The sequence below is a fragment of the Columba livia genome, chromosome 5 (genome assembly GCF_036013475.1).
Source record: "Columba livia isolate bColLiv1 breed racing homer chromosome 5, bColLiv1.pat.W.v2, whole genome shotgun sequence".
Lineage (NCBI taxonomy): Eukaryota > Metazoa > Chordata > Aves > Columbiformes > Columbidae > Columba > Columba livia.
Window position 1 is genome coordinate 56,403,360 of NC_088606.1, and position 25,373 is coordinate 56,428,732.

At 42.6% G+C, this 25,373-nt stretch overlaps 1 protein-coding gene across 11 annotated transcripts in view; it reads left to right on the forward strand.

Annotated features, from left to right (window-relative positions):
* TUB (TUB bipartite transcription factor) overlaps window positions 1-25,373 on the forward strand; it is a 151,414-nt gene that overhangs the window by 75,706 nt on the left and 50,335 nt on the right. For 2 of the 11 annotated variants that reach the window (XM_065065284.1, XM_065065286.1), the window contains exon 1: window positions 4,864-5,356. The exons of 6 other annotated variants lie outside the window; for them this stretch is intronic. In XM_065065284.1, coding sequence (XP_064921356.1) covers window positions 5,319-5,356 — 38 coding nt within the window. In that variant the 5' untranslated portion in view covers window positions 4,864-5,318. Of the gene's footprint in view, window positions 1-4,861; window positions 5,357-25,373 lie in introns of those variants that run through there. 3 more of the 11 variants (XM_065065288.1, XM_065065289.1, XM_065065283.1) reach the window with 2 other exon arrangements.

The following is a 25,373-nucleotide window of genomic DNA, read 5'->3' on the forward strand; positions in this document are numbered from 1 at the left end:
GGTGTACAATGTTTGATTTCTGGCACAGTGAACTTAACAACTTTCCTCACAAGTTAAGATTTTCTCATATTTATTTTATAGGAATATGCAGATGTAGGTGTCAGCTTGTTATTAATTGTAAAAACCTGATATTAGACAGGATCTCAGTGGAGGTAGGCAAATCCAAACTGAAGTGGCTAAAGTGAAAAATCACTCTGGGTGGCAAGGGAACTCTATACTGTTATTGCAGAATAGATTTTATTTCAGTGTGTTAACGATTGGTACGTATGCTCCACAGCCTCACAATAAACAGGAATGTACTTATTGGAATGAGAATAGATGAAATACAGTAAGAAAAAGCGAGCTTTCATGGAGAGATGGAAAGGATCAACCATGTAAAGGCTACAATAAATCTTTCATATACCAATTGTCTATTTCTCAGAGTTTCGTCTCCAAATTGTTCACCTTTACCACAAAATTTTATTGTTATAGTTGAAATTGGGATATAAAAAATAATAAAAATAATAATGCCTTTTTTTTTTTCCCCCCACAAGGGAAACAAGATCTAACCTGAGGTTCTTTCTTTTCAAGGCACAAGGACAGTGAACTTTTGTGAGCATTTTCTTCTTTTTGATTTATGGAAGTTTTAGCGCCCTTACTATCATCCCTGGAGTTTATTCTGAATTTGTTTCAACACATTCCAGAAGTCACTGCTTGGGAAGAAATCCACTGTACTTGCTGAATTTCAGCTCATTATACAAAACCTCCACTTTTGCATCTGGTCCTAGTTAGTTGCATGGTTTGATTTTTCAAACAAACAAAATATCCTAGATAGGCTCACAACCCATTTGAGCTTCATACAGAAAAGTTTGTGAACTTTGTTAGGCACTCTAGGTTTATAATGAATGCAGATAAGTTTTATTTGGCATGGCTTTACTTCAAATATGATAGTTGGATTTTTAGATATATTGGAATGGAAAAACTGAAATGCAACTACTTCTGTAGTTATGCCAGCACAAACACATCCCTATTCCTTGTCATTTGGAGCTTAAAATTAGAAGTGTCCAAGCCAATAAAGGAAAACCCAGAATCCTTACACATTTATGCCAGATCTGTCCTGTTTGTACTGTTATAAGAGTTAAAATGCCAGATAGAAGTGTTTTCTGCAGTATGCTTGAGCTGATCCAGAGACAAAAAACTGTCTGTTCTTGCCTGTTTAAAAGACCTAAAAAGTAAAGATTGAATGAGACTCTTGGATGTGTAATGAACGGTTAGGAACTGTGAGTTAGGACGTGTGTTACAGCACAGCATAAAACCAGGATGGGTCCGCAAATAAGAAAATCTATGCTGTTCATTACTATACTTTTCCTTTTTTCTAAAATCAGTCTTCTTTCAGGTCAGCTAGAAAGGCAAATGAGACAGGAATTTAATTCAATACATATTCTGAGCCTCCTATAGCAGCTATGAGATGTAGGAAAGTTTCAAAGCCACACAACGTGCAGACCGTTCTGTTTGTACCACACAGGCTCCAAACAGTGTTGTGCTCACTGGCCCAGAAGCAACAGCGGCTCTAGAGAGAGGAACAACAGGAACATAGATGGAGAACAATATCTCTATAAAATATACCCTCTGCACTTTATCAAATGAGTATATACATTTACAACTTTATTTTAGAACTTAATTCCCCTCTCATGGAAAATTAGACTTTTAAAAGTTATTAACCTGTAATTTAGGAAAGACTTTACATCAGTTTCTTATTTTACTACTTGCTTAGGTTCTCCCAACTCCCTTCCAGCAGAGTCCTCCTGCTTTGATGTCTTGCTCTCTACCCAGACTGCCAGAAGGCTTTCAGTTGCAAATGCAGGTGTTTTTAGCTATTAGATATAGTTGTGTTGTATTATTCACCATCTCAATCAAAAGATGTATTAATAGGAGACTTACGCAGAGGACAAAATAGGAATAATTTGAAAGGTAGCACACTACATAGAGGAAGGTGGTACTTGGTGAGACGCTTGGCAGTGGAGGAGCCAGGTTTGCATCTATGTTACCGCTTTCCTTGTGTTTCATGTATCCATCACTGAAACTTTAAAGCACTGTTTTCCTAGCAGACTACCTTGCCCATCAGGTGGGCATCTGAAACTAATTAAGCATGGCTTTTGAGAAGTGCAATTCTCTTTCCAGATAGCACCTAGAAATCATCATTACCCTTAAGGGTTATTTGTTACATACTGGTGTTTTTTTCCTAGTTTTTATTGTAGTAGTACTTGGGGAAACTGGCACCTGCAAAAGCCAGATCTTCCCTGAGATGCTGAAAATTATTAGAAATGTCAGTGAACAGATCTGTGAGGGCAATCTTGAGGCTTGTCACACAGCAAAATGAACACCTTGATCATCCTCCAGGCAAGGATTTCTCTTTAACTCTTGCCCTGTCATTCAGAGTTAGCTCTGTGTGCTGTGTAGGTAAAGCAGAGTGACATCCGCGGGAGGCTGCTGAGTCGGGACCTTGCTTGGGGTCAGAGATGTGCAGTGACCCCCCACTCACCGCTGCCAGTGGTGGAGGGCTGGTATTTACCGTTCGGCGTGGCTCGCCTGCTTCAGTAATGGGGGCAGAGCATTGCCAGGGAGAAAGACCCAAAGCTGGAGAGTGAGGCAGTAAAAAGGCAAATGGCAAAGGGATGAGGAGAATCAGGGCAGAGGAGAATATGGAAGAGGTTGGGAGTATAAGTAAACTCTACAAAAGCAGATAAAATACCAGATAATTGTTTTTCCCTTTTCCCCATACAATTTTCCTGATGTTTCTTCTCTGTGTCAGCTCTCCCTAGGTGGACATTATGTTCTGTGCACCTCCATCTTCCAGGACACCCTGACTGTCTCCCATTTTGAACACCTAGTAACCCTGTATGCTTTGTATTTATTAAGAAAAACATGCTCTTGGGCTGTTTAAATGACAGGAAAGCACTTCCATATTTCATATTCCTCGAAGTTCAGAGGGATCTTTTTGATGTGTGTGCATTAGCTCATCTATCAGACTTTACACTTAGGGCTTTTTGAAAAGAGATATTCTAATAATCAGTCTTGAGAGCTTTTGACTCTGAAGACACGAAACTCTTCTCTGGTTTTCATCTTTCTTCTTTCCTACAGATGCCTCGGTAAATGGGCATGCTGAAAAAGCACGAGCTTAGTTCTGGGAGATGGGATCTCTCTCCTGATGCCACCTGCTCATGCTAATAACACTGTCAGGTGGCGGTGAAGCCACTTGTTTTACAGTTCCAGATTGTGCCCAACTGGAACTGATGGTCTTTAAAGTCCAATGCCTGATGCTGGTCAAGAAAGCAGCGGACCATCTTTTCCACACGGATGTGAGATAATTATTCCTTAAAGGCAGACCTCATTTTGGCTTCAGGAAAATGTTTAAATGGTTTCTGGATTTAAAACAAAATAGCTTCTCAAAAGTTCATGACAGTGAACAACATGGTAACGTTTCTGTTATCTGGTAAGCATGCCATCTTCTGTTGACTTTTGTTGGCTTCTTGGCCTGGTCATGTTTTTTGGTGGTGAACTCTACCAAAGAGTTATGTTGTGTGAAAAAGTATCTCCTTCAATCTGTGTTCAGTTGGCTAAATGGTAATATTGTCTCCTTGTTTTCTATGCTACAAAACCATGGGAATCAAAGTTCTTTTTTTTTTTTTGCTGTTCTGATCTGCTATTGCTAGACACTTTTAAACTCCCCATCTCTGTTTTCTCAGGTGAACGTGTTTTATTTCACTCTCTGCTCAGATGTGCACCCTTCCACAGTCCTAATCGTCCACCTGTCCTTCTAATTCTGCAACACCTTGCAGTGAGATAGCCTGCACCATACCTTTCTTCCACATGAATTCATGCCATCAAGCAGAAAAACCAACTCTGCAATTTGGGGATGGCTTAGCAGGTCAAAGCTTCACGTCTTCGTCACTTAGGTGCCCTTGTCCATCTTGGCCTTTCCAGGACATAGTGGGTGCCACAGTTAACTCTTTGATGGTTTATTCCACAATGCCTGTTCAGTGCAAAAAGATGACTTCAGCTCACTCATAACGGTGTTTTCTTTAAACCTCTCCTCCATGCACAGTACAGCTGTTACCTACATCAAATCTTCTGAGATGTTAGGGGCCGGAGTGCCAGCATTCAAAGCAAATAGACATTGTATTTTTCATTAGTTCTTATCTTTCACTAATTCCTTCTTTCTTCAGATTTTTTTTTTTTTTTTTTTTGCACAAAGTCAGGAAGTGTTTCTGTAACTGTTTCTCTGTGTGTTTCTTAAGTGTAGAGCCTGGCACAGACTGAGGGGAGGAGGAGGAGGGATTTACACGGTCAGTAGTCTAAAAGGCCTTAACTTCTGCTGTGGCCGCAAAGCTGGACTTGCTAGGATGAGCGGGTGGTGTAACACACTCGTGTAGCAGAAGCCGGGCTCCTAAGGGAGCCGTGACCGTGCCGTGCTCCAGCCTCAGCCACGCTTTCCCCAGGCGCTGCTGCCGTGCGGCCGCTCCAGCGCTAGCCGAGCTGGGCTGCAGCCGCCGCGTCCCAGCGGCTTCGCGTCACCGTGAGGCACCAAGTCTAGTGCTGGCAAACCGAAAACATGAATTTCCCCTTAAGGGCCGCGTTGAGCTTTTACTAATGGACCCCAGGCCATGGCTCCTCAGCCATTTTGGGTCCAAACGCTGAAATTTATAGATTTTGCCGGTAGGGCTGAACTGAGAAGCGCCTAAGCGCAGACGGAGCTCTCCTCGCACCTCCCTGCCGCCCCAGCCGGCTGCCACGACTGCTCCGCCGCTACCCGCCCCGGAGCGCAGCCCCGCCGGCCGCGGCGCCCCGCACATGCCCAGTGCCGGCGCGGCTGACGGGGCAGGGGCGGGCCCGGCGCGGAGGGCGGCTCGGCTCGGCCCGGCCCGCCTCGCCCGGGCGATGCCTCAGCGCGGCAGCGGCAGCGGGGGGGCGGACGGGTAGCGGCAGCGGGGACGCGGCGCTGCTGCCCTGCCTCTCCCTGCCCGCCGCTGGCCCTTCCTCCGCCCCCCTCCCGCAGCCCCCTCCCCCGCTCCGGTGCCCGACTCAGCCGCCGCTCCGGGCAGGGAGGAAGGGCAGGGAGCCGCCTCCCGCTGCGCCCGGCCGCCCCCCTCCCCATGCAGCCCGGCCCGCCGCTGGGAGCCCTCCCCGGGGGGATGTTTCTGCGGCCGTTGCCGGGATAACCGGCGCGCCGTCCGCCCCCGCCCCGGACGGAGGATGCTGCCCGCGCCGTGGCGGGTTCCGACTCCGGCAGCAGCGGCCGCGTTCCCCTCCTCGGCTCCGGGCAGCGTCGCCGGGGAGAGATGACTTCAAGGCACCAGGCGGACTGGATCCCCTACAGGTAGAGGGAAACCCCGCTGGCGGCAGCGGGCAAGCGGTGCGGGAGGCGGCCGGAGGGACCGGGGCTGTTTCTGGGCTGGAGCCGCTGCCCCTTGGCGGGGGGTCGCCGCCAGAACCGGTGCCGCGGCGGCGGAGTCGGGGCGGCTGGACCCTACCCGGGGCGCGGAGAGGAAGCGGCGGATTCCGTGCCTGCCGGCCGGAGGGCGCTCTCGAAGGGGTGCCCCGGTCCCGCCTCCCAACTTCGGTCCGGTCCCGCTCCGCGAAGTTCGGGGCTGGTCTCTGGGGGAGAGCTGTCAGGCCCGCGAGGAGCGGGAGCGCCGCTGGGAAGAGCCGCGCTCGCTCCGTAGCGGGAGCACTTCCCTCCGTGCCTCCGCCACCGGGCCCCCCGGCGGGCAGGGCGGCAGCGGGCGGAGCGCTGCGCCGTCGGTGGCGGCCGTCGCCCCTTGGCCGCGGGCACCCCGACCCCGCGGGGCGCTGGCGGGCGCTCGCCGCCCCTTCCGCCGGCGGCCAGCGAGAGCGGCCCGGAGGGGCGCCGAGCCGGGCGCGGCTGCCGAGTCCTGGCGGAGCGGCCACGGCAGGTGGTGCCGCCATGGCGAGGAGCGGGATCGCCATGGCAGCGCCGGGCTGCCGGCTGCCATTGGCTCCGCCGTTGCCATAAGCTACGGGAGCCGCCGCTGCTGCCCGCCAGCCCGTGCGTCAGCGGCGGCTCCGCGCTGCGGGCCCGGCCGGGCTGCGGGGCCCCGCTCGCCCTGCGGAGCTTCCGCGCTGCTGCCTCCGCCCTGCGGGGCTGGGGTCGGCTCGGCCGTGCCCTTCCCGAGCGCCCGCTGTCGGAGCGGCAGCGTTTGCTGCTGGAATATGAGAATAGTCCGTTTCTGACTTGCCGGACTGGGAGGGAGCGAGCCAAAGAGGTTTTGGCTCCCGGCGGGATGGGCCGTGCTGTGGAGCAATAATAAAGCCATTTCTAAATCGGCTGTTCCGAGTAATGTTAATTTTATGGGTTTTTTTTCGTTTTCAGTAAAGTATCTTTTTGAACTGAATTATTGCAGAAAGAAATCACGGGTGTTTTTAAAAGGTGTTCTGGAGAAGACAGACAAGCATGTTTGTTTCATTTGTTTGAATAAAACAAGGTAGATACAGTAAGGTAAACTTTTTCTCTAGAGAAACATGACATTAAAAATATTTACAGATTGTGTTTTAAAACAAAGACAGCTGTTTAAGCAGGTTGGTTGTAGTTTGCCCCATTCTAAATGGCAATTTTGCAGCAACCATATGCTGCAATGAGTGCAGCATAAGCACAAATAAAACACTTATTAATACAGAGAAAAAAGTAGAATTATAGATGCAGAAGTGGAAGTCTGCTGTTTTAACCCATGTGCGTGATAGTTCTAATCAATAGAAGAATGAGAAAGAAAGAAATCTGATTACAGTGAACCCGAGAATGCTGCCACTCTCTCTTCTGTAGCTCTTTCAGACCACGTGTTTTGGAAAGACGTAAGGAATTGGCAATAAGGCTTCAAAAATGACTAGTGGATACATTCTGATGCAATCTGAAGCCTTGTAATGAAGGCAAAAATACCAGCTGAACAGCTGTTCGTGGCTCTTCCCAGCAGCAGAGGAACTGTTTCTCCGTTCTCTCACTGTATGAAGGGCTCTGCAGAGGCCAGCGCCAAAAGTTTGCTCACGGCTTTTGTAGCAATGGCCTTCAAGAAGGAAATATTAATAAAACATCTCTTCTGTTTCTGCTCAGTGCCGTTCAGAGAAGCAAAAGGAGTCAAAGTATTAGATCTTCAGGGAAACACAGATCTGATGATACTCATGTCTGTTCTAATATAATATTATTCTGGCATGTGAACCATATATTTATGGCCAGAAACTGCTGAGGACTGCCCCAAACCAAAAGGCAAATAAACCATGCTTCTGCTCTGAAGTGCCTTTGTTTAGGCTTCTAACAGAGTTCTCTCAAGAAGTTCACTGACTTTGCAGTCTTCAGAGCAAATTCCTGAATTAGATGTATATCATTGCAAATCTGCTTGAACTTGTTCATTTAAAGCATCCTCCAGGATCCCTTAGACTGACCTACCCAGGAAACAATAGTTTCTGAATGCATACGTGACTGAGATTACACACGAAAACAGTGTATTAGCAAATTAGGTCAAAGTACCATTTGGTAGGAGTGGAATACACAAGGGGAGGGAGAGGCCTGACGTGCATCCCTTGGAATAGTTCATCTCTCAGAGCAAAATAAACCACGCTTATCTGCTCTGTTGCTTCAGATTGTTTACTGTCATGGGTTCAATGGTTGCTGATTCTGAAAGATCCTCACCTTCTTTATGGCCTGAGTGGTATGTGACAGCCAACAATGTCACCGCTGCTTGTGTGGGGGACAGAGTGCGGGCTGTTGGGCATGCCTGGGTATGTGAGGATGTGAGGTAGCCTGAGCCTCGCAGGTGCACAGTGTGCTAGAAAATGCTGTGAGCCCTACTCGGAGCTTGGCAAAGCTGTTTCAGCTTTGGCACAGACTTTAAAATGGTAGCATGACTCCTAAACCTATGTCGTTCCTCCTAGGAATCAAACGTGCGTGCAGCTATACGCTTGAATTAATTCAAGCAGAGAAGTGTTTTTTTCTTTGGTAAAATGTCATATTTTTCTTTACAAGTGAGATGAGCCAGAGGGAATCAGTTCCATGTCTATTGTGCACAACTCATTAAGCAATCCACCTGCATGTCCAAAACTCACAAGACAGATTATACTTCTACTTTTAAGATGCTGAGAACATTTTAGGTGAATTAACAAAAAATAGCAGGCAATTCTTTCAGTGCCAGTGCTCGCTTTTTCATGCTGAGATGGATAAAAGATTCATGTTATTTGTGAATCTGTGATTTTGTCATTTTTGCCTTTAATGTCTTTTCTTCTCTTACGTATTCTGCTTTTGAAACACTAATAGTCATAGGATGGTAGGATTTGAGTTGGCTAATGTTATGAAATACAATTGAGGAAATATTTTCTGAAAGTAAATATATTGCATTTATTTTCATGAAACCGTTTCATAGAAAGAAGTTCAAGCGTTTGATTAAGCACCTACATGAAGCTGCACACCAGGTACAACGAGTTAGGAATTCTTTAAATTGAGCCTGTTTTTAACAATTTTTATGTCCTTTATCATGAAGAATCAAAACAGTTTAGACTCCAGTAAAAAATCGGTTGCAGTTCATGCAGCTGCCCACAGCCCCAAAAGTGGTTCCTGATGGTGGTGAAGATGCAGCTTCTTGAGGAGTTATGTTCTCAAGCACAGTAGTGTTCTCCTTTGACATCCTTCAGGAGCTTCCAGTAGAAAATACAAAGCAGAAGTATCTGGGAGTCATTACAGATTCACAGGAGTTCAGCTTTTTTGTTCAAAAATATGTTTTGGTTTAATGTATTTTTCCTGAACTTATTTTTAATTTATAGAATTTCTGAACATATTCATTTTTATTTTATGCTGGCGTGTCTTGAATAAGCAAACACATTCTTTGTACTACGTAACTACAGTTAAATGAAACTGTTGCTAGCTAAGACAAAAGTATCAATACACTCAGTCACAGCAAGGGCCTGGATCTTTAACGAGAAATATAACAATATTATAACTTAAAAAGCAGCATTTACAAAACCACCTAGCCTGTTTGATGGGAAATATATAAATATTGTCAGCTGAAAAGCGCAGTCCACATAGGAATAAATTTGCTGCACGTCCCGAGTTGTGTGTGAAGCATCTGTGCAGTTCCCCTGAGCCGTGGTTTGTGTGATAAACCCGGCACAGCCCCAGGGGAGCCCGTGGACTCTGCCGCGGGGTCTGGCCCTTTGTGTGGAGGACACTGTCTAAAGCAGAATACACAGCGGGCATCTGCAGGGGCATAACACATCCTGATATGTACATGATGATGGTAATAATACGCCTTTATTTGTGACAGTTTTTATTATACTCAAATTTTGTAGCTTTTACGAATTTGTTCTGAAGTTTTAAGGCTGTGCTTGGATATTGCAGCTATAAGCAGTCACTGTTTATCAATTTGCAAAGTGAAGGATTACAGTTGGATGAAAATTGTGGAGCACAGCTGTGTTGTAAATTCATGAATCGTGGCAATTAGAGCAGATGAGATGATTTCAGAAAGTGTGATGGGTAAACAATTCCTGGAAGAGGAACAGGCTTGAAGACCGAGGTTGTCCCACTCCTTTGTCTATGCATTGATTTGAGGTATTTGGATGTTATCTACCGCTGAGCCCGGACGTTCTAAAGGCAGCAGTGCAGGTCGAGCGCTCGCCCCGCTGCGAGGTGCAGCCTGCGGCCGAGTGCATCACAGTGCGGCGAGCACGCAGCTGCCGCTGTGGGGACCGGCATCGATAATTTATGAGAGTGCTGCTTTTTCTAAAGAAAAGGATACAAAGAGCGTGTGTCTCCTAAATTAGGCTGTCTTGTCTCAGGTTATTGTGATGCACAAAATTAGCCTAGTCGTGTGCTTTTAAAGTGTTTAAGTTAGAGGTCTCCCTTAATGGGGGTCTGTGCTTTAATGTAGGTGTTACTGATGTAGTGCATGGAGACTCCAGCTGAGATCAAAGCCCCACTCGGCCCAACATCAGTGTTAGGGAACCGTACAAGCGCATTGGCAGAGGCAATTGCTACCCTCAAGTTGATAGCCTAAATCAACCAGACAGAAAAGAGAGGGAGGAAAATAAACTCACCACTTCAGTTTTACCAGTGAGGGAAATAGAGACCTGTGGAAGTTGTGGGGAATTGGCTTACATGGAAATGGGACAAGGCTCAAGGGAGATCAGCAGCAGAGCTGGGGATGAAACCTGGTCGTCCTGTGCTTTGCAGTGTGCCCAAGGTGGATTTAAGTACAGGGTCGAAGGGGCTTTGCCACCTCTTTGCAGGGTGCACTTGGGGCCACATGACAGGTCAGCGGCTGCACCGTCTGATAGTATCGTGACCCCCAAACACCTTCGCAGTGTCAACATCCAGACTGAGACTAAAACTCATTTCATAATAGGCCAGTGGGTTTCTGGTAGCGACAATCATTTGCAGGTTTCTGGCAGTGACAATCATTTACAAGCCATCTGTGCCAGATTTGGGTCACAGCCAGCAAGGGGATATGGACAGTTTTGACTCTTATGCCTGAGGGTTTTTGGACTTTCCTCAAAGCGGCATCCATTTAGACATACAGCAGCTTTTCTGGAAGGTGGTACTTTCTATTAATAACTAAAAACTGCCATTCCAAAGAGCTGGATTCTTTTCACACTTCCTCTTCGTTCCTCTTCCACTCATACTAATGACTTATTTTCTAATTCACGCCTTTCTGTTCTTTCTCTTTATGAACAGATTTCTTTTTGCCATTTGTCCCTACATCTTCCTCTCCTTGCCTCTTTTTTGCTTTCTTCTCTCTTTCCCACTTTGAGATTATTCATGAAAATAATATTCTGTCTTGCCAGCTGTATGGTACCCTTCCTTGTAAATGTTTGCTCTTTAATTTGTACTTTATTGTAACTTGAGTAAATCCATTCCAATTTCTCATTGTATTACTTAAGAATTAGTACTCTTTGCAATTTTTTAAGCTGATTTTTTTTTCAGATTATTGAGAATTAATTTCAGTATTTGCAGCAGATTATTCAAAGCTTTAGGCATGGTTGTTAAAATCAGTGTTTAATTTATATCTTACTTCTTGCTGGAGCTTTTGTTACTGCAGTGTATGAAGGCCAGTAACTGGGATTAGGAGCTGCCCTTCTCGGTCCTGGTGGGGAACTGAAGAACTGTTCTCTTGCAGTTTTGCGACCTCTTTTATCATGACATAGTGGCAGAATGATAGAAGCAAGTTCTGAGGACTCTCAGCTAAGAATATAACACCTCTCTGGGCTCTGTTATTGATTGTATAACGCTAATACTATGCAGGTATACAGCAAGACAGTCTTCAGTCTGAGGAATTTTTGGTTGTGAAGATAGGTACAAAAGGGCACAAAATAAAAGCGAAGAGATCAGGGTGATTGCTGGTGTAGTTTCACTTTTGTTACACACATATGATCATTAGCTTCTTTTAAGTATCCTGTTCTTAAGAAAACAGGAATGGGTTAGTGACTTAACTAGAGACAGCGATGTGCTCACAGAGCAGAGCATCTAGAATGTGCGAAGGTAACTATGGGAGAAGGTGGAAAGACTGGAGTAATTATTTTGGAACAGGATGAGTGGATGAGTATACACGATAAAAAAATAAACATTTCCCCCCCCCCCGCCCCAACCATAGCTGTTTTATACTAGCTTGTTTTATCTAATACTTAGTAGTAACATAGCTTTTTTTGCTTTTTATATGTTCAGTAACACGTGTAACAGTGGGTGTATTGTGGATCATTTACTAAATAATTTTGGTTTCTCTCTGTGTTGTGTAGCTTTGTGATATTTAGGAAGGTCTTTAAATGCTTAGTTTGCCTTGTAACTAAATTATTTACTAAATGTATTTGTATTTTCTTATTTTACCTTAATAAGAAGCTAAAATATACCTTTCCTTTTCAGTGATTACAGCAGAGGTAGTTTTCATACTTTTGGATTGCTAATAAATTGGGAGATTACAGATTTATCTATCATTTATTCATAAAGGGAAGAGTGACCTAGTTTAAAACACTTCCTCTGGGGAAATGCGGTAGGGCCTTATGCAGCAGAGGCCAGTAACTGCTTCTGCCAGGACAAGAACGTTGCGGGTCTCGGATGCTGCTGCTGTACCTGGCACCTGGAGGCAGGGACACTGTCAGGTCCAACACCACCCTCTGCTGTACATGCAGCTGTGTGGTTGCTCGTGGGCATGAGTCACAATGAGGTGCCACAAGAGCCTTTCTATTGTCCTGAAAGGGAATCAGGGTGGTTCCGTGACCCTCTCTGAGCCCACGTTTTAGCTGAGCAAATAGTGGCAAGAGGTCTGTATACATGAAAGGCTGAGGGAGCTGGGTCTCTTTAGGATGGAGAAGAGGAGGCTGAGGGGTGACCTTATTAATGTTTACAAATATATAAAGGGTGAATGTCACGAGGATGGAGCCAGGCTCTTCTTGGTGACAACCAATGGTAGGACAAGGGGCAATGGGTTCAAACTGGAACATAAGAGGTTCCACTTAAATTTGAGAAGAAACTTCTTCTAAGTAAGGGTGACAGACACTGGAACAGGCTGCCCAGGGGGGTTGTGGAGTCTCCTGCTCTGGAGACATTCAAAACCCACCTGGACACCTTCCTGTGTAACCTCATCTGGGTGTTCCTGCTCCAGCAGGGGGATTGGACTGGATGATCTTTTGAGGCCACTTCCAATCCCTAACACTCAGTGATTCGGTGATTAATGGTCATACTTACCTCACTCTCTGACAACAGAAGTGCCCGAGCCATTCTTTCATGAAGTTGAGTTTTAGCTTGAATTGTAGATGTTTACCGCAATTAAGTCTTGAATTGCAGATTTCAGTGGAAAGCTCATGGTTTCTGTTGAGATGCATGTTAACACAAGTGTGTGAATATCATAATTTGTAATTAATATAACTCATTTGACACAGGTAATGAAACCACAGGATGAAGTTTTTAATGGTAATTGTAATTGTAATCACAGTTCTAACTACCTGCAGGTGAGAAATTACAAGATGAAGAAATTCCTTGATTAGCTTCAAATTATGACTAAGCTGAAAGTTGTATCTGCAAGTGAAATACAGATACGTCTGTATTTCATCCATGTTTAGGAAAGGGATCAAAAGAGGTCTGTCTTTTGAATTTGGTATCCGTTTGAAAGCAAAATGAGTAAAGATAAAGGCTAGGTATTTCTGTTAATGGTACCTGTGCCACAGCCAGAAGCGTAAGGAAAAGCGGTCTCTCTTTTTTTCCGGAGCGGGTTGCTCCGAACCAATACTACAGCAACATTTTCACTTGTCTGCAGTAACAAAAAACAAAACAACTACATTGCATCGTGTTGCATTTCTCCCTTCTGGAAAACTGAGGAAGATATTGGATGTTTTGTAGAAATTAAAGAATAGATAACTGGTGTGGACAATGCCTTAGACTAACTGCTCATGTCAGGCTGAGTGACAACTGAAAGACTAAGACACTTTCTGTACCTTGGAATGCATCCCACTATTTTTGGCAGATATAAATCTCAAGGCTCAAGCCAGAAGCGTGAATTTCCATTAAACAATCTTTTGCAGACCTATTTGTCTGAACTCTTATATGCCTACCTAAAGGTTCAGGTTAGTTATAAGGGTAAATAATGCATCTTTTGGGACACTGCACCTGTACTGCTGCATTAAATAACATTAAAGATGTCTCTACACACGAGTGACTCAGACCTTGATAATTGATTCTTCCAGGCAACTGGATTTTAAATCACTTCACTGGATGTTGCTGCAGATTTAAAAAGTGAGGTCCGAGGTTTTAGAGGAAGTTTTTGTACTTGCCCTAGAGTAAGACTAGCTTTGTTTTATTGCCTGTCCTTAAGGCAGAGCTCAGGTGCCTTTGTGCATTGTGTATCATTAGATCTGTGCAATGGTGGAGACACGGAGAACCCTGTAGTTTGGCTTGCTGCTGAGTTGGTTAAATTCTTTTCTTCTGTATTTGATATCTGTGGTATGTCCAAGCTGCATACTGCACTGCAGTAGAGGGACACTTGGCTGAGGTGCACATGAGCCGACACAGACCCGGAAAGCTGTACAACATCGTCAGAAATGCAGAAGTGATTTACTCCTCTGAGGAGCGATGCAGTTCAGTCTCTGAGGAGCCAGGGACTACCATAGATAAATCATTTCCAGTATATGTGTTAGCTTGTTTACAGCTAGCTGGGTATCTGTCATAGCACAGTTCACGATATGAATGTAACTTTTAATTTAAAATTAATTATTTGGTCTAAACTAAGATTGTTAATTTTTAGCTCTTAAAAGCACTAGCCACCTATGAGTGACCTAACCTAGACTCTTGCTTTTCAGAATACTAGGATAATTCTTCTTAGATATGCCAGATAAATTAATTATGGAACACTGAATTAATACCTAGAGAAACTGGGCCATCATACCCGTGCAAAAAGATCATGACATTGCTAGAAGTTTGAGGCATCCTGGAAGTTGCCTTTTAAATGTTATCTACTTCAAATAATTATATAGTGTAGCTTTCTGGCCCTGTTGATGCAGCTTGAAAAATTGTTAATGATTTCCTTGGGGCTTGAAGATCACTCATAGTTTTTAAAGATCAAGGAAAAGCAGCACAGGAGAAATTTAAATGAAATGAAAGGTTCTCCCTTTCTCCTTTCCTTCCTTCTCTCCCTTCTTCCTTCCTGTTTTGATTCTCAGGCACCTTCTGTTATTTATTCATTTAATGCTATATGCTTGAGGCTTTGCAAGATAGAGGTTGTTCTGAGTAGTATTGGAAAGAAAAACGTTTTTCAGTCCTTTGCACTCTGTGTTAGAATGATTTCCAGTTTATTCTATTGGAAAAAAGGTGAAATTACATTTCCATAGCCTGCAAAGTGGGATATGCAAGTTCAAATGTTCAAGTCTTTGCCCTGTGTGTGTTGTATTCCTTAGAAAGGTATTTCTAATACTTCAGATGAGTGCCTGGCCTCTCAGGTTATTTGTTGGTGCGGGCTGGGCTTGTCCCCCCCATCCTCCTGAAATTTTACCCTGGAAGTCAGGAGGTCACTGAGTTTACAAAGTTTAGATTTGATAAATTGGTATACTTTTACAAAGATTTCTGGCAAAAGAATCCAGTGAACTCTAGACTTGGTATGGAAGATTTTAGGTCTTAGAAAATTAATTTTACTTAAATAAAATACAATTTCTGAGAGCCATCACTTCATGGAAGTGGTACCAAATAACGTAAGCCATAACAAAACTGAAGGAGATAGTAAAAGCAACTAGGAGCTCATTGGAAATGACTATCCAGTTGCTGGACTTTCAGTTTATTGATTGTTGCATTCCATTAAAATATAAAGATTTTGTAATGCAAGATTTAGGAACGCATGCTGAAGAGCTGTATCGTAGCATTACGCTGGTATCGTAGCTGTATCGTAGCATTCCGCCTTTCAAAGGAGGGAATGTAATGCTACGTAGGGAACCTTGAAGAGCCTATGGCTGGATTTTCAAGAGTGCTCATGGTCACTCTGATTCTTTGCTCACGTTATTTCCTAATCATGAGCCTATTTGAAAATGTGAAGCTTCTGTTGAAAATAACGTGGTGGGGAGAGAAGGAGTGACTATTGTGCCGCCCAGTCAAAATGACAAACAGCATATAACACGTTGCAGTTTTTATGTGTTCATTGGCAAGAACAACTCATTCTCCTCTGAAAAAAGCTTATTCTGAAGAAAAATGTAAGATACATTAGAGGCATAGAAGTTTTCACTGCATTGCATGATTAATTGTAAATGTGCCCAATTGACAGTGCAAGGAGTTCTCAAAGCAATTCTCTGGGCGCTGGGATGAAAATTCAGCCCAAAAGGTTTCAGTTTACAGCTGGCTCTGCAATTGCATTTACTGTGGGCTTGGATTAACAATGCCAAACATGACTGGCTATTGCAATAAATAGTAAATAGAAAGGTGGTGTTCTGTATGATTTTTATTTTCACTGTGCACGTGATGGCTTCACTCTTGTTGCTAATTTTTTGTTAAAATGGCTATGATATTGTTCTGTATTTTTTATTTTCACTTCATTAGAATAGGTCTATAACTAACAATGATTGATTCACTATTAATAATTCCCTAAGTTATTTACTTTGTAAAATGAAAGACATTTGTTTTCTTTTTACATCACAAAATGCCTACCTCTGTATTCTCATGATACCGAATACTTCAGGAAACTTATTCAGATTGTTTCTGACATTCTTTCCCTTTTTTTGTGAGTCCTCTGTATCTGGAAATTTGATCTGTCCAGTGAGCTATCAAATGGCTAATGTTGGTTTTGGGGAGAATAGCGTGTGCTGCTGGGCAGGTGCCTGGACATAATATTGGTTGGGTTGAATTTGTCAGTAAGTCAATGGCAATATTTCCTTATTTTCCAGCTCTTCTTAAATTAAATCTTTTCATAATCATAAAGCAGATAAATATTTGATCAGGATTTCAGGTCTGTGCTTCCACCCAGGAACTGTCATCAAGTCTTTCTAAAGCAGATTTGCAGATTCAAGCAAAGGTCCTTCTGTCAGCACATGGGAGCAGGGCAAAGCAGATGTGGCTCACCAAGCCACATTCCATCATTTATCAGCAGTCCTGGCTAACCAGGGATGTCCCAGTTGACTGGAGGTTGGGAAGTGTGATGCCCATCTACAAGAAGGGCTGGAAGGAGGATCTGAGGAACTACAGACTGTCAGTCTGACCTCGGTGCCAGGGAATGTCATGGAAAAGATCATCCTGAATGCCATAATACAACACCTATGGGACAACCAGGTGATCAAGTCCAGTCAGCATGGGTTTATGAAAGACAGGTCCTGCTTGATTAGCTTGATCTGCCCCTGTGATAAGGTGACCTGCTTAGTGTTTGAGGGAGAGGCTGATGGTGTTTACCTAGACTTTGGTAAAGCCTTTCACACCATTTCCCACAGCATTCTGCTGGAAAAACTGGCAGCTCGTGGCTTAGATGAGTGTGCTCTTTGATGGGTGAAGAACTGGCTGGATGGCTGGGCCCAAAGAGTTGTGGTGAATGGAGTCAAATCCAGTTGGTGGCTGGTCACGAGTGGTGTTCCCCACTGCTCAGCACTGGGGCCAGTTCTGTTTAATCTCTTTATCAGTTATCTGGATGAGAGGATTGAGTGCACCATTACTAAGTTTGTAGGCAACACCAAGTTGGGTGGGAGTTCTGTTCTGGTGGAGGGTAGGAAGACTCTACAGAGGGATCTCGTCAGGATGGGTCGATGGGCTGAGGCCAACTGTAAGAGTGACTGGAAAGCTGCCTGGCAGAAAAGGACCTGGTGGTGTTGGTTGCCAGTGGCTGAACATGAGCCAGCCATGTGCCCAGGTGGCCAAAAAGGCCAACAGTATCCTGGCTTGTATCAGGAATAGTGTGGCCAGCAGGACCAGGGCAGTGATTGTCCCTCTGTACTCAGCACAGCTGACGCTGCACTTTGAATCCTGTGTTCAATTTTGTGCCCATCACTACAAGAAAGACATTGAGGTGCGGGAGAGAGTTCAGAGAAGGGAACAAAGCTGGTGAGGGGTCTGGAGCACAAATCTGATGAGGAGCAGCTGAGGGAACTAGGGCTGTTCAGCCAGAAGAAAAGGAGGCTGAGGGGAGACCTTATCGCTGCCTACGATTACCTGAAAGGAGGTTGTAGTATGGAGGGTGTTGGTCCCTTTTTCCAAGTAATGAGTGATAGGATGAGAGGAAATGGCTGTAGGTTTCACCAGGAGAGGTTCAGATTGGATGTTAGGAAAAACTTCACGGAAAGGGTTATCAGGCATTAGAACAGGCTGTCCAGGGAAGTGGTTGAGTCACTATCCCTGGAAGTGTTTAAAAGACACATAGATGAGGTTCTTAAGGACATGATTTAGCAGTGGACTTGGCAGTGTCAGCAGTTCAACTCGATGATCTTAAAGATCCCTTCCAACCTAAATTAAAAAAAAAAAAAAAAAAAATAGTGTTGCCTGGGGAGCTGCATGGTTTGCAAGGCCACATATCTTCAGCCCTGCGGGCCAGCAGACTCTGGTCGCTGCTGTGGTCACCATCGTGGGGCTGGCAGTCCAGAGCAGCAGGTTGCATGCTCCCAGCTTTCCATGGATAAAGAGCATGTGCACTGGAGTACAATGCTATCCCGGAATGGTAAACACTTCAGAAGGGTCATGTAGACGAAGCTGTTGTTGTCTTACGTGTTTCTGGCTTACTCATGCCAGCAGCTTTCTTTCCATAATTCCTCGACTGAAGTCCCCCTCATGCTGTTCCAGTTTTGGCTGGGTCCTGACAGAGCAAGGAAACAGAGCCCTTCGAACCTGACAGAATGAAGCTGATGGACGCTCAGTGGATGATCCTGCAGGCTGAAATGGCTCACCTTGTAACCTCGTGTCCTACAACAAACACAAACTCATGGCTTGTGCGTTGAAATATTAGAGCTATGACAAATGTGCAAATAACAGTGATCACATGCTGCAGCAATTAGACATTTTGTGCAGTAGGCAATTAGTGTTCAGTAAAGAAACGAGAAGATACACAGTCATACATATTCATCTGAGAGGAGTAGAAAAACATCTGCTGGTATGTGTGTGTTGATTAGACCCAAAGGGGGATCTTATTTTCACTCTTTTTTTTTTTTTAATGGTCCAACAGCTAAAATGATACTTTCTGCTTTACTCAAATGCATTTGGAAATATGTTCCCACAGTGCCAGAAGTGGTTTAATTATATCTGATATGGTTAAAAGACATCTCCAGCTTTGCCTGATACAGCTTCCTCTCTTGGAGAGTACGTGTGCTCGCTTCTCATTCCAACTGTTGTCTCCTTTTCCTGGCACACACCTGGTGGGTTACGGGGTGGCTGTGGTTTGAGAGCTGAGTGCTACGAGTCCCTCGGTGCTCTGGATGCACCTTGATGTGGAGCTGTGGTGCAGCACCTGGCCGTGCAGAGACCTGTGTGTTACCCTGGTGTCACCGATGGGGACACTGCACATGCAGCAGAAGGATAAAAACTCAGTAGTGAGATCAGGGAAGGAATTACATTTGCTTTGTCTTCCACTTCCATCCTTATTTCCTCTAAAACAGATTATCTTTTTTATTTCTTTTGTATTTCTGTTTATAAGGAATCTAATTAAGATAATAAGAACTATACACGTGTAGACAAGAAAAAAATTAACACAGTAAACTTTCTTCATAATGTGTTGAGGTTGGCACAGACGTTCTGCACATACCCATAAGAAATGATCCTAGGCTCAGTACAACTTTTGAAGTCAGAATTCCTATAGCTGTCATTCATAATGTTTTCTTGTGTGGATTCTCATTAATAATATTATTGATCTGAGCCCAAAACCTTCCTTTCCACAGAGAGGCCATTTAAGGTCTTTGCTTCTACCCAGCTACCACCTTCATCACAAAATCTGTCGGACTTAGAAAGATGTACCGCTCTTTAATTTTGGTTGAAATTAATCAACTGAAGAAAAAAAATAATAGACATTATGAACATGTAAGTCTTTCTTTCTTAAGCAACCAGAAAAAAACCCTCATTATACAGATGCTGAATTGTCAGTAAATGAATTTGAAGTCTGGGTGCTCTGGTCAGTTTTTATTACAGAATCCCTGTGAATGAGAATTCTTGAAACTTCCAGAGATACACTTTTTTACTGCTTTCTGTTTTCTACTGTTATGCAAAATATAGCATTAATACACGTTTTATGTGAGATAGAGAAGAAAACTTAAATACTTACAAAGACCTAGATGTATTAAATTAAATTCTACTTGCATGGTATGATTTGCTTCCTCCTCTAGAAAATCAACAACTAGTCTGATAATCACACATTTCTGTTCACATTTTACTCACATTTTAATTGAAGATGTTTCATTGGAGGGAACTAGCAGGCTCAGGAGTGTGTCTACCGACAAGGCTGGATGTGTCCCTTTTGTCCCTGGTGGGGATCGCTTTTGCTGCAATTGTTGCTAACAGGCATCTGAGCAGGTGAAGTGGAATAATTAAAATGGCAACTTCAGCCACGTATCAAAAAAAAATATAAAAAGGACGGTGAAAAGCCCTTGCCTGTAATGGTTCACTACTGGTGTCACAGCACCTGAACAGCTCTTTGTTCAATAAAAACCCTTTATGTCTTAATCCTCCAGCCTTCACAAGTAAACACAAGCTTGTCAGTCTCCTAGCTTTGTATGTTTTACTGTGCTTTTGTATCCACAAAAACGTGCTGATAAACTTCCGTACTGTTTGTCAACACAACCTTTCTTTAAAAGTTAGCCTGATCTACTTCAGCTGTGATCTGTTTAGTTGCACAAACCCAAAGATGGTTTATCTCTAGGCTTTTTAAAAGACACACTGAAGCAAATTACATTATGCTTGTTTTCTTTGTTAAAAAATTGAAGGCACAAAATCCAAGACCTGTAGTATCTTGAATTACCTCAGGACCTGTTTCTGTCATGCTTAAACAAATCTGCTACCAAGAGCCTGGCTCTCATCAGTGACACCTCTCTAAAGCTGTACAGGTTTTGAAATTAAAAATAGAGGAGGTTTTATACAGACTTAAAAAAATATATTATTAAAACATTCGGGATGGGAAACAATTTGCACTTTTTTTCTGAATACATGGAAAGTGACATTTACACAAATCTAGATTCTGGTTATTCTTTCTTTCTTGAAGCTATTTTTGGCAAGTTGTAAACATGCAGAATACGGTACTTCTCACAATATGAGTATTGAAGATTGGTTTAAGCTCCACAGGTTGAATTCCCAGGTTGAAATTCAGTGTAGAACTATCATTCATCTTTCCTTTAAAAAACAAAGGAAGTAATAAGAAACAAAAAATCCAAACACACTGATACTAAATCTTCTGTACATCTGAATTATGTTTTAAAAAGGAGAGTTTATCTATTCTATGCAGTAAGTAAAGAGTCAATAGATTTTTTTCCAACTTTATTTCTGGCCAGTGAACGTATCTTTGTCTTTCTGTGGTTTCATAATATGCCTGAATCTTAGAGAAAAGAGAAGAAAAGGACAAGAGAAACAATTTTTGTCTTAATTGGTAAATGAACTGCAGTGTTCTCAGTATCTGTATTTAGCGTGAAAACAGCCATTAGAATTGCAGATTTTGATAGCCATTTTGTTTTGAGGAACTGACAAACGTACAATTTGCAATCCTATGTAATTATAATGTGATTCTAGAGAACTGTAATTTCTAACAATATCTAGAAATACGTCATTTGAGCCTAAATTTTCTGTACACTCTGTGCAGGGATTAATGGCACAACCTTAATGAGAATGATGCTGCTTAATTCCTTGGATATCATGCTGGTATTGTATCATTTATCCATTTTGAGAGGTCAAATTCTACTGAAAATCTGTAGAAGCATATGACTGGCAAAGAATGCTTGTTGTTTTGTACGATACCTCTTCATTGGTTTATAAAACACGCTACCCTATTTGCTTGGCAATTTCTACATGGTGAAAGAGAAAAATAATGCTGAAGTCAGGTAAGAGCAGTTTAAAAATAGTAGATTGGATAAATGCTGAAATATTTTTTTGATCTAATGCCTTTGGATAATTTGTCATAGATAACAGCAGCTTGCCATTTCAAGAAAAAATATACCTGAAGTTGACACACCTTTTTAAAACTAATTATCTTATGGATGCTTCATTTTAAACAAAAGCTCACTCATGCGTGTAAAATGTTTGTGCGAGTCCTGGGAGTTTCCAAAACAATCAGAAAAAGCATCTTATTCTTTTTGTCATTTCTTTTTTTTCTCTCTTCTTTTTGGTTACTGTTTGATGGAACTGGTGAATATTTGATAAGCAGTTTAAAAAACAAAGGTAAAAATTAATGATTTGCTATCAGCCTTTTCTTTTGGTGTTCACCACTTCACATGCTAAAAGCTTTTATTTTGTTAATACTTAGCCACTTGAGTGATCTGTTGACTCAAATGGCAAAATAACGAGTTTAATTAATCTGTTCAGGATCGGAGCCCTAAAAATTAGGTGGTATGTGTGTATCAGACCCCATTTTCAGTTTACTTCACATATTCTTCAAATATTTCAAGTTTTCTTCAAATGGTGATCTAGAGTCTACGAGGTCTTGTGTGGGGGACCAATGGAGTTTCTTGTACAGCAACACATGGGCTGTTCATGCAAAGATGTTTTCAAACCTGGAACAGTAATCTGGAAAAGTTAGAAATAGTTACAAATATGAATTAGTTGAGTCATGATAATTAGCTCTTAAATTTCCAGTAATTTGATAGCTGTGTCTACTCTAAGCTGTATACTGCAGGGGGGATTTTCAGCTGGAAATCCAAAGCTTTTTAGGGACACCAATTCCCAGTTTTCTGAAGCTGAGAGTCTGCATGGTGTCTGACTCCTTTCCCACAATCCTCATTTCTTGTGAGCAGCACACGTTCTTGACCCTTCCGACTCAGGACATTCTATGATTCATCTTGAAATGAAGGATTGTTATATCAATGCACTGCGCAATGCTGAAAGTATCCAACAGTTGAGTCATACTAGTTAATAAGGATAGTTTTCCAAACTGTTTAAAAAAATTAGTAGGTTAATAGTAATAGTAGGTTTCCAGACTTTCTCTCCCAGTTGTGTTTTGTTTTGGTTTTTTATCTATACATATATCTGTGTATACATAGTAAAATATAAGAGAGTAACATCTTGTCTTATTTTTTTGTTGTTGTTGAGAGGTCAAGCTGGGCAGAGCAGATAATGTATTACTTTTATCAAGTCATCACACTTCTTAGTAATTAGATGGGGTTTTTTTGTATTTTTCCATTTATATATGTCTACAGCAAGACATTTCACATAGCTCTTCATACCTCCACACAAGTGCTGAGAGAACAATCCAGAGTAATTATCAGACTAAGTGATACCTTCACTGGAGGCAGTTTAGGAGAACCAGACAAAGACAACTTGATAATCAGTTAGAGATCACCTTGCCAGGGTATTCTGGGTTTCTTATTTGCTGAAATATTAATGCCATATACTATTAATATATCTAGAACAACACGGGGGAAAATCTCAGGGTGTAACCCCCTTGCTGTATTGTATATTATTTTATATATATATATTGCTCTACCTTCTGTAGTTTCCCATAATTTTCAATTTGTGATGCACAGGTGCTTCCTGGTACTGTCCTTGGGAATGAAGTGTCTTTCAAGTGTACTGCATTGCCATGAGATTCTGATTCAAGATGTGATTAAAGGCTTCCTGGCTTAACACATTAGCTTGATAGTAGAACTTAAAACTTGATAGTAGAACTTAAAACTTCGCACATCGGCTGGATTTGTGTGTTTTCACATTTAGTATCAGGACAGCTCATTCTAGTTGTGGGAATCTTACAGCAGGAAAGACTGCCCCAACTCTGGAAACAAATGCCTTGTGTGAGAAAGTATGAGAAATGGAGCCATAAGATTGCAGGGTAGATTTCTGTAAACTGCTTGAGATTTCTGAGTTGACACATATTGTTTTAGATTGTATTTTTGTGCCAAAATTTTGATGACAGAAGTGGGCGACTTTAAGATCTGAAATTGTCCTGTTGTGTGGCACAGGAAGAGCCCAAGCTTGTTTTCACTTCCTAATATCATTTCCCCCAGTACACTTACGTAGGTAAAAGGTGCCTCATGATTGTCAGACATAAAAGAAATAGTCACAGAGTAGTCAAGAAGTATAGTTGGGACTCTGATGATTCATAATAGAGATAGAAATAAAAATATTCTGATAACAAATATTTGATCTGTTTTAAATTTGACTAATTTAGTTGAAATACTTAAAGCTAATATGCTAAACTAGGTATATACATTCAAATTGGTGAGCACAGTTAATATTTATGAAAATCACGGATAATTAAAATTTACACAATGTAAATATCTTAGCGTGCCACAAAAAGAGTTATGTTGCATGGCTATGTTGCGACTGTTACTTGATGTGACACTTCCAAGTACTTATAAATGTAGTGAATGCATTTTAGTGTTAAAAGGACTATCATTTTGCCAATTTGAAACACAATAAAGCCTGATAGCATATTTGGGACTAAATAAAGTATGGTCAGTATACTGTATGGTACTATTCCTTTTTATGCTTTTCGTTCCTGTTTTTTTTTTTTTTTTTTTAATTTCTACTATTATTTTTACTAGAGAAAGCTGGAAACTGACACAGGCAGAAATTTGAGTGTAGTAGTTCAGCCTCCTTGGCTGGTAAATACACACAGATGTGGAGAAAATCACTTAAGATAGCAAAAAGGAAAAAAAAAGAAAGCTGATAAGAGAGATATGGATTTGATAGGTGGACTGTTTTGTGGATGAGGAACTGGCTGGATGGTCACATCCAGAGGGTAGTGGTCAGTGGCTCAGTGTCCAGATGGAGATCAGTGACGAGTAGTGTCCCTCAGGAGTCCATACTGTGAGCAGGGCTGTTTAGTATCTTCATCAACAACATAGACAGGGGAATCAAGTGACCTTCAGCAAGTTTGTGGATGACACCAAGCTGAGTGGTGTAGTTGACATGCCTGAGGGACAGGATGCCATTCGGAGGGACCTGGACATACTTGAGAAGTGGGCCCACGTGAACCTTGTGAGGTTCAAAAAGGCCAAGTTCAAGGTCCTGCACCTGGGCCAGGGCATCCCCCAGTATCAATACAGGCTGGGGCATGAAGTGATTGAGAGCAGCCCTGCAGAGAAGAACTTGGGGGTACTGGTGGATGAAAAACTGGACATGAGCCAGGAATGGGTGTTCACAGCCCAGAAAACCAACGCCACCCTGGGCTGCACAACAAGAAGAAGCGTGACCAGCAGGTCCAGGGAGAACTATTCTCTTCAGGTTGCTTATTCACAAGATCATCTTTTCAGAGGGATCTGATAAATTAGAAAAGATTAAATGTGTAGGTTCTTTTAAAATTATCTTTGAGTGCTCTAGACATTACTATGTTTTAGAAAGGAGTGAACATCTCTGTCTCTTAAAAAAGGAAAAAAGTCCTCATCCCAACTTTGTTGTTGCTGTGCTTTTCTAAGATTGTATTAGTACTTGGAAGACTTCCTCAGAAAAAGAGTCTCTTTTGTGCGGGCACTGTATATGCATATTGTGAAAACAATTCTCTGTCTCCAGGAGTTTATTGTTAAAAGTCCTGACCTGAAAGGGTTCATACATATGTCTATTTTTATGCCATGTGAAATGAGTGGGAACACTTTCCTTAGACTCAATTAGCGTTGTTCAGGGCCCAAGTATGTGGGTCAGACCGTATGGACTAAATGCCTCATCTGAATAGAGTTCTGTTAGGAGTAATGACTTAGTTTTCATTATTGTGTACCAATCTAGGCCAAATGATGTTTGTTACTTTTTCCAGCCATCAACATCTTACCGGTCATGAAAT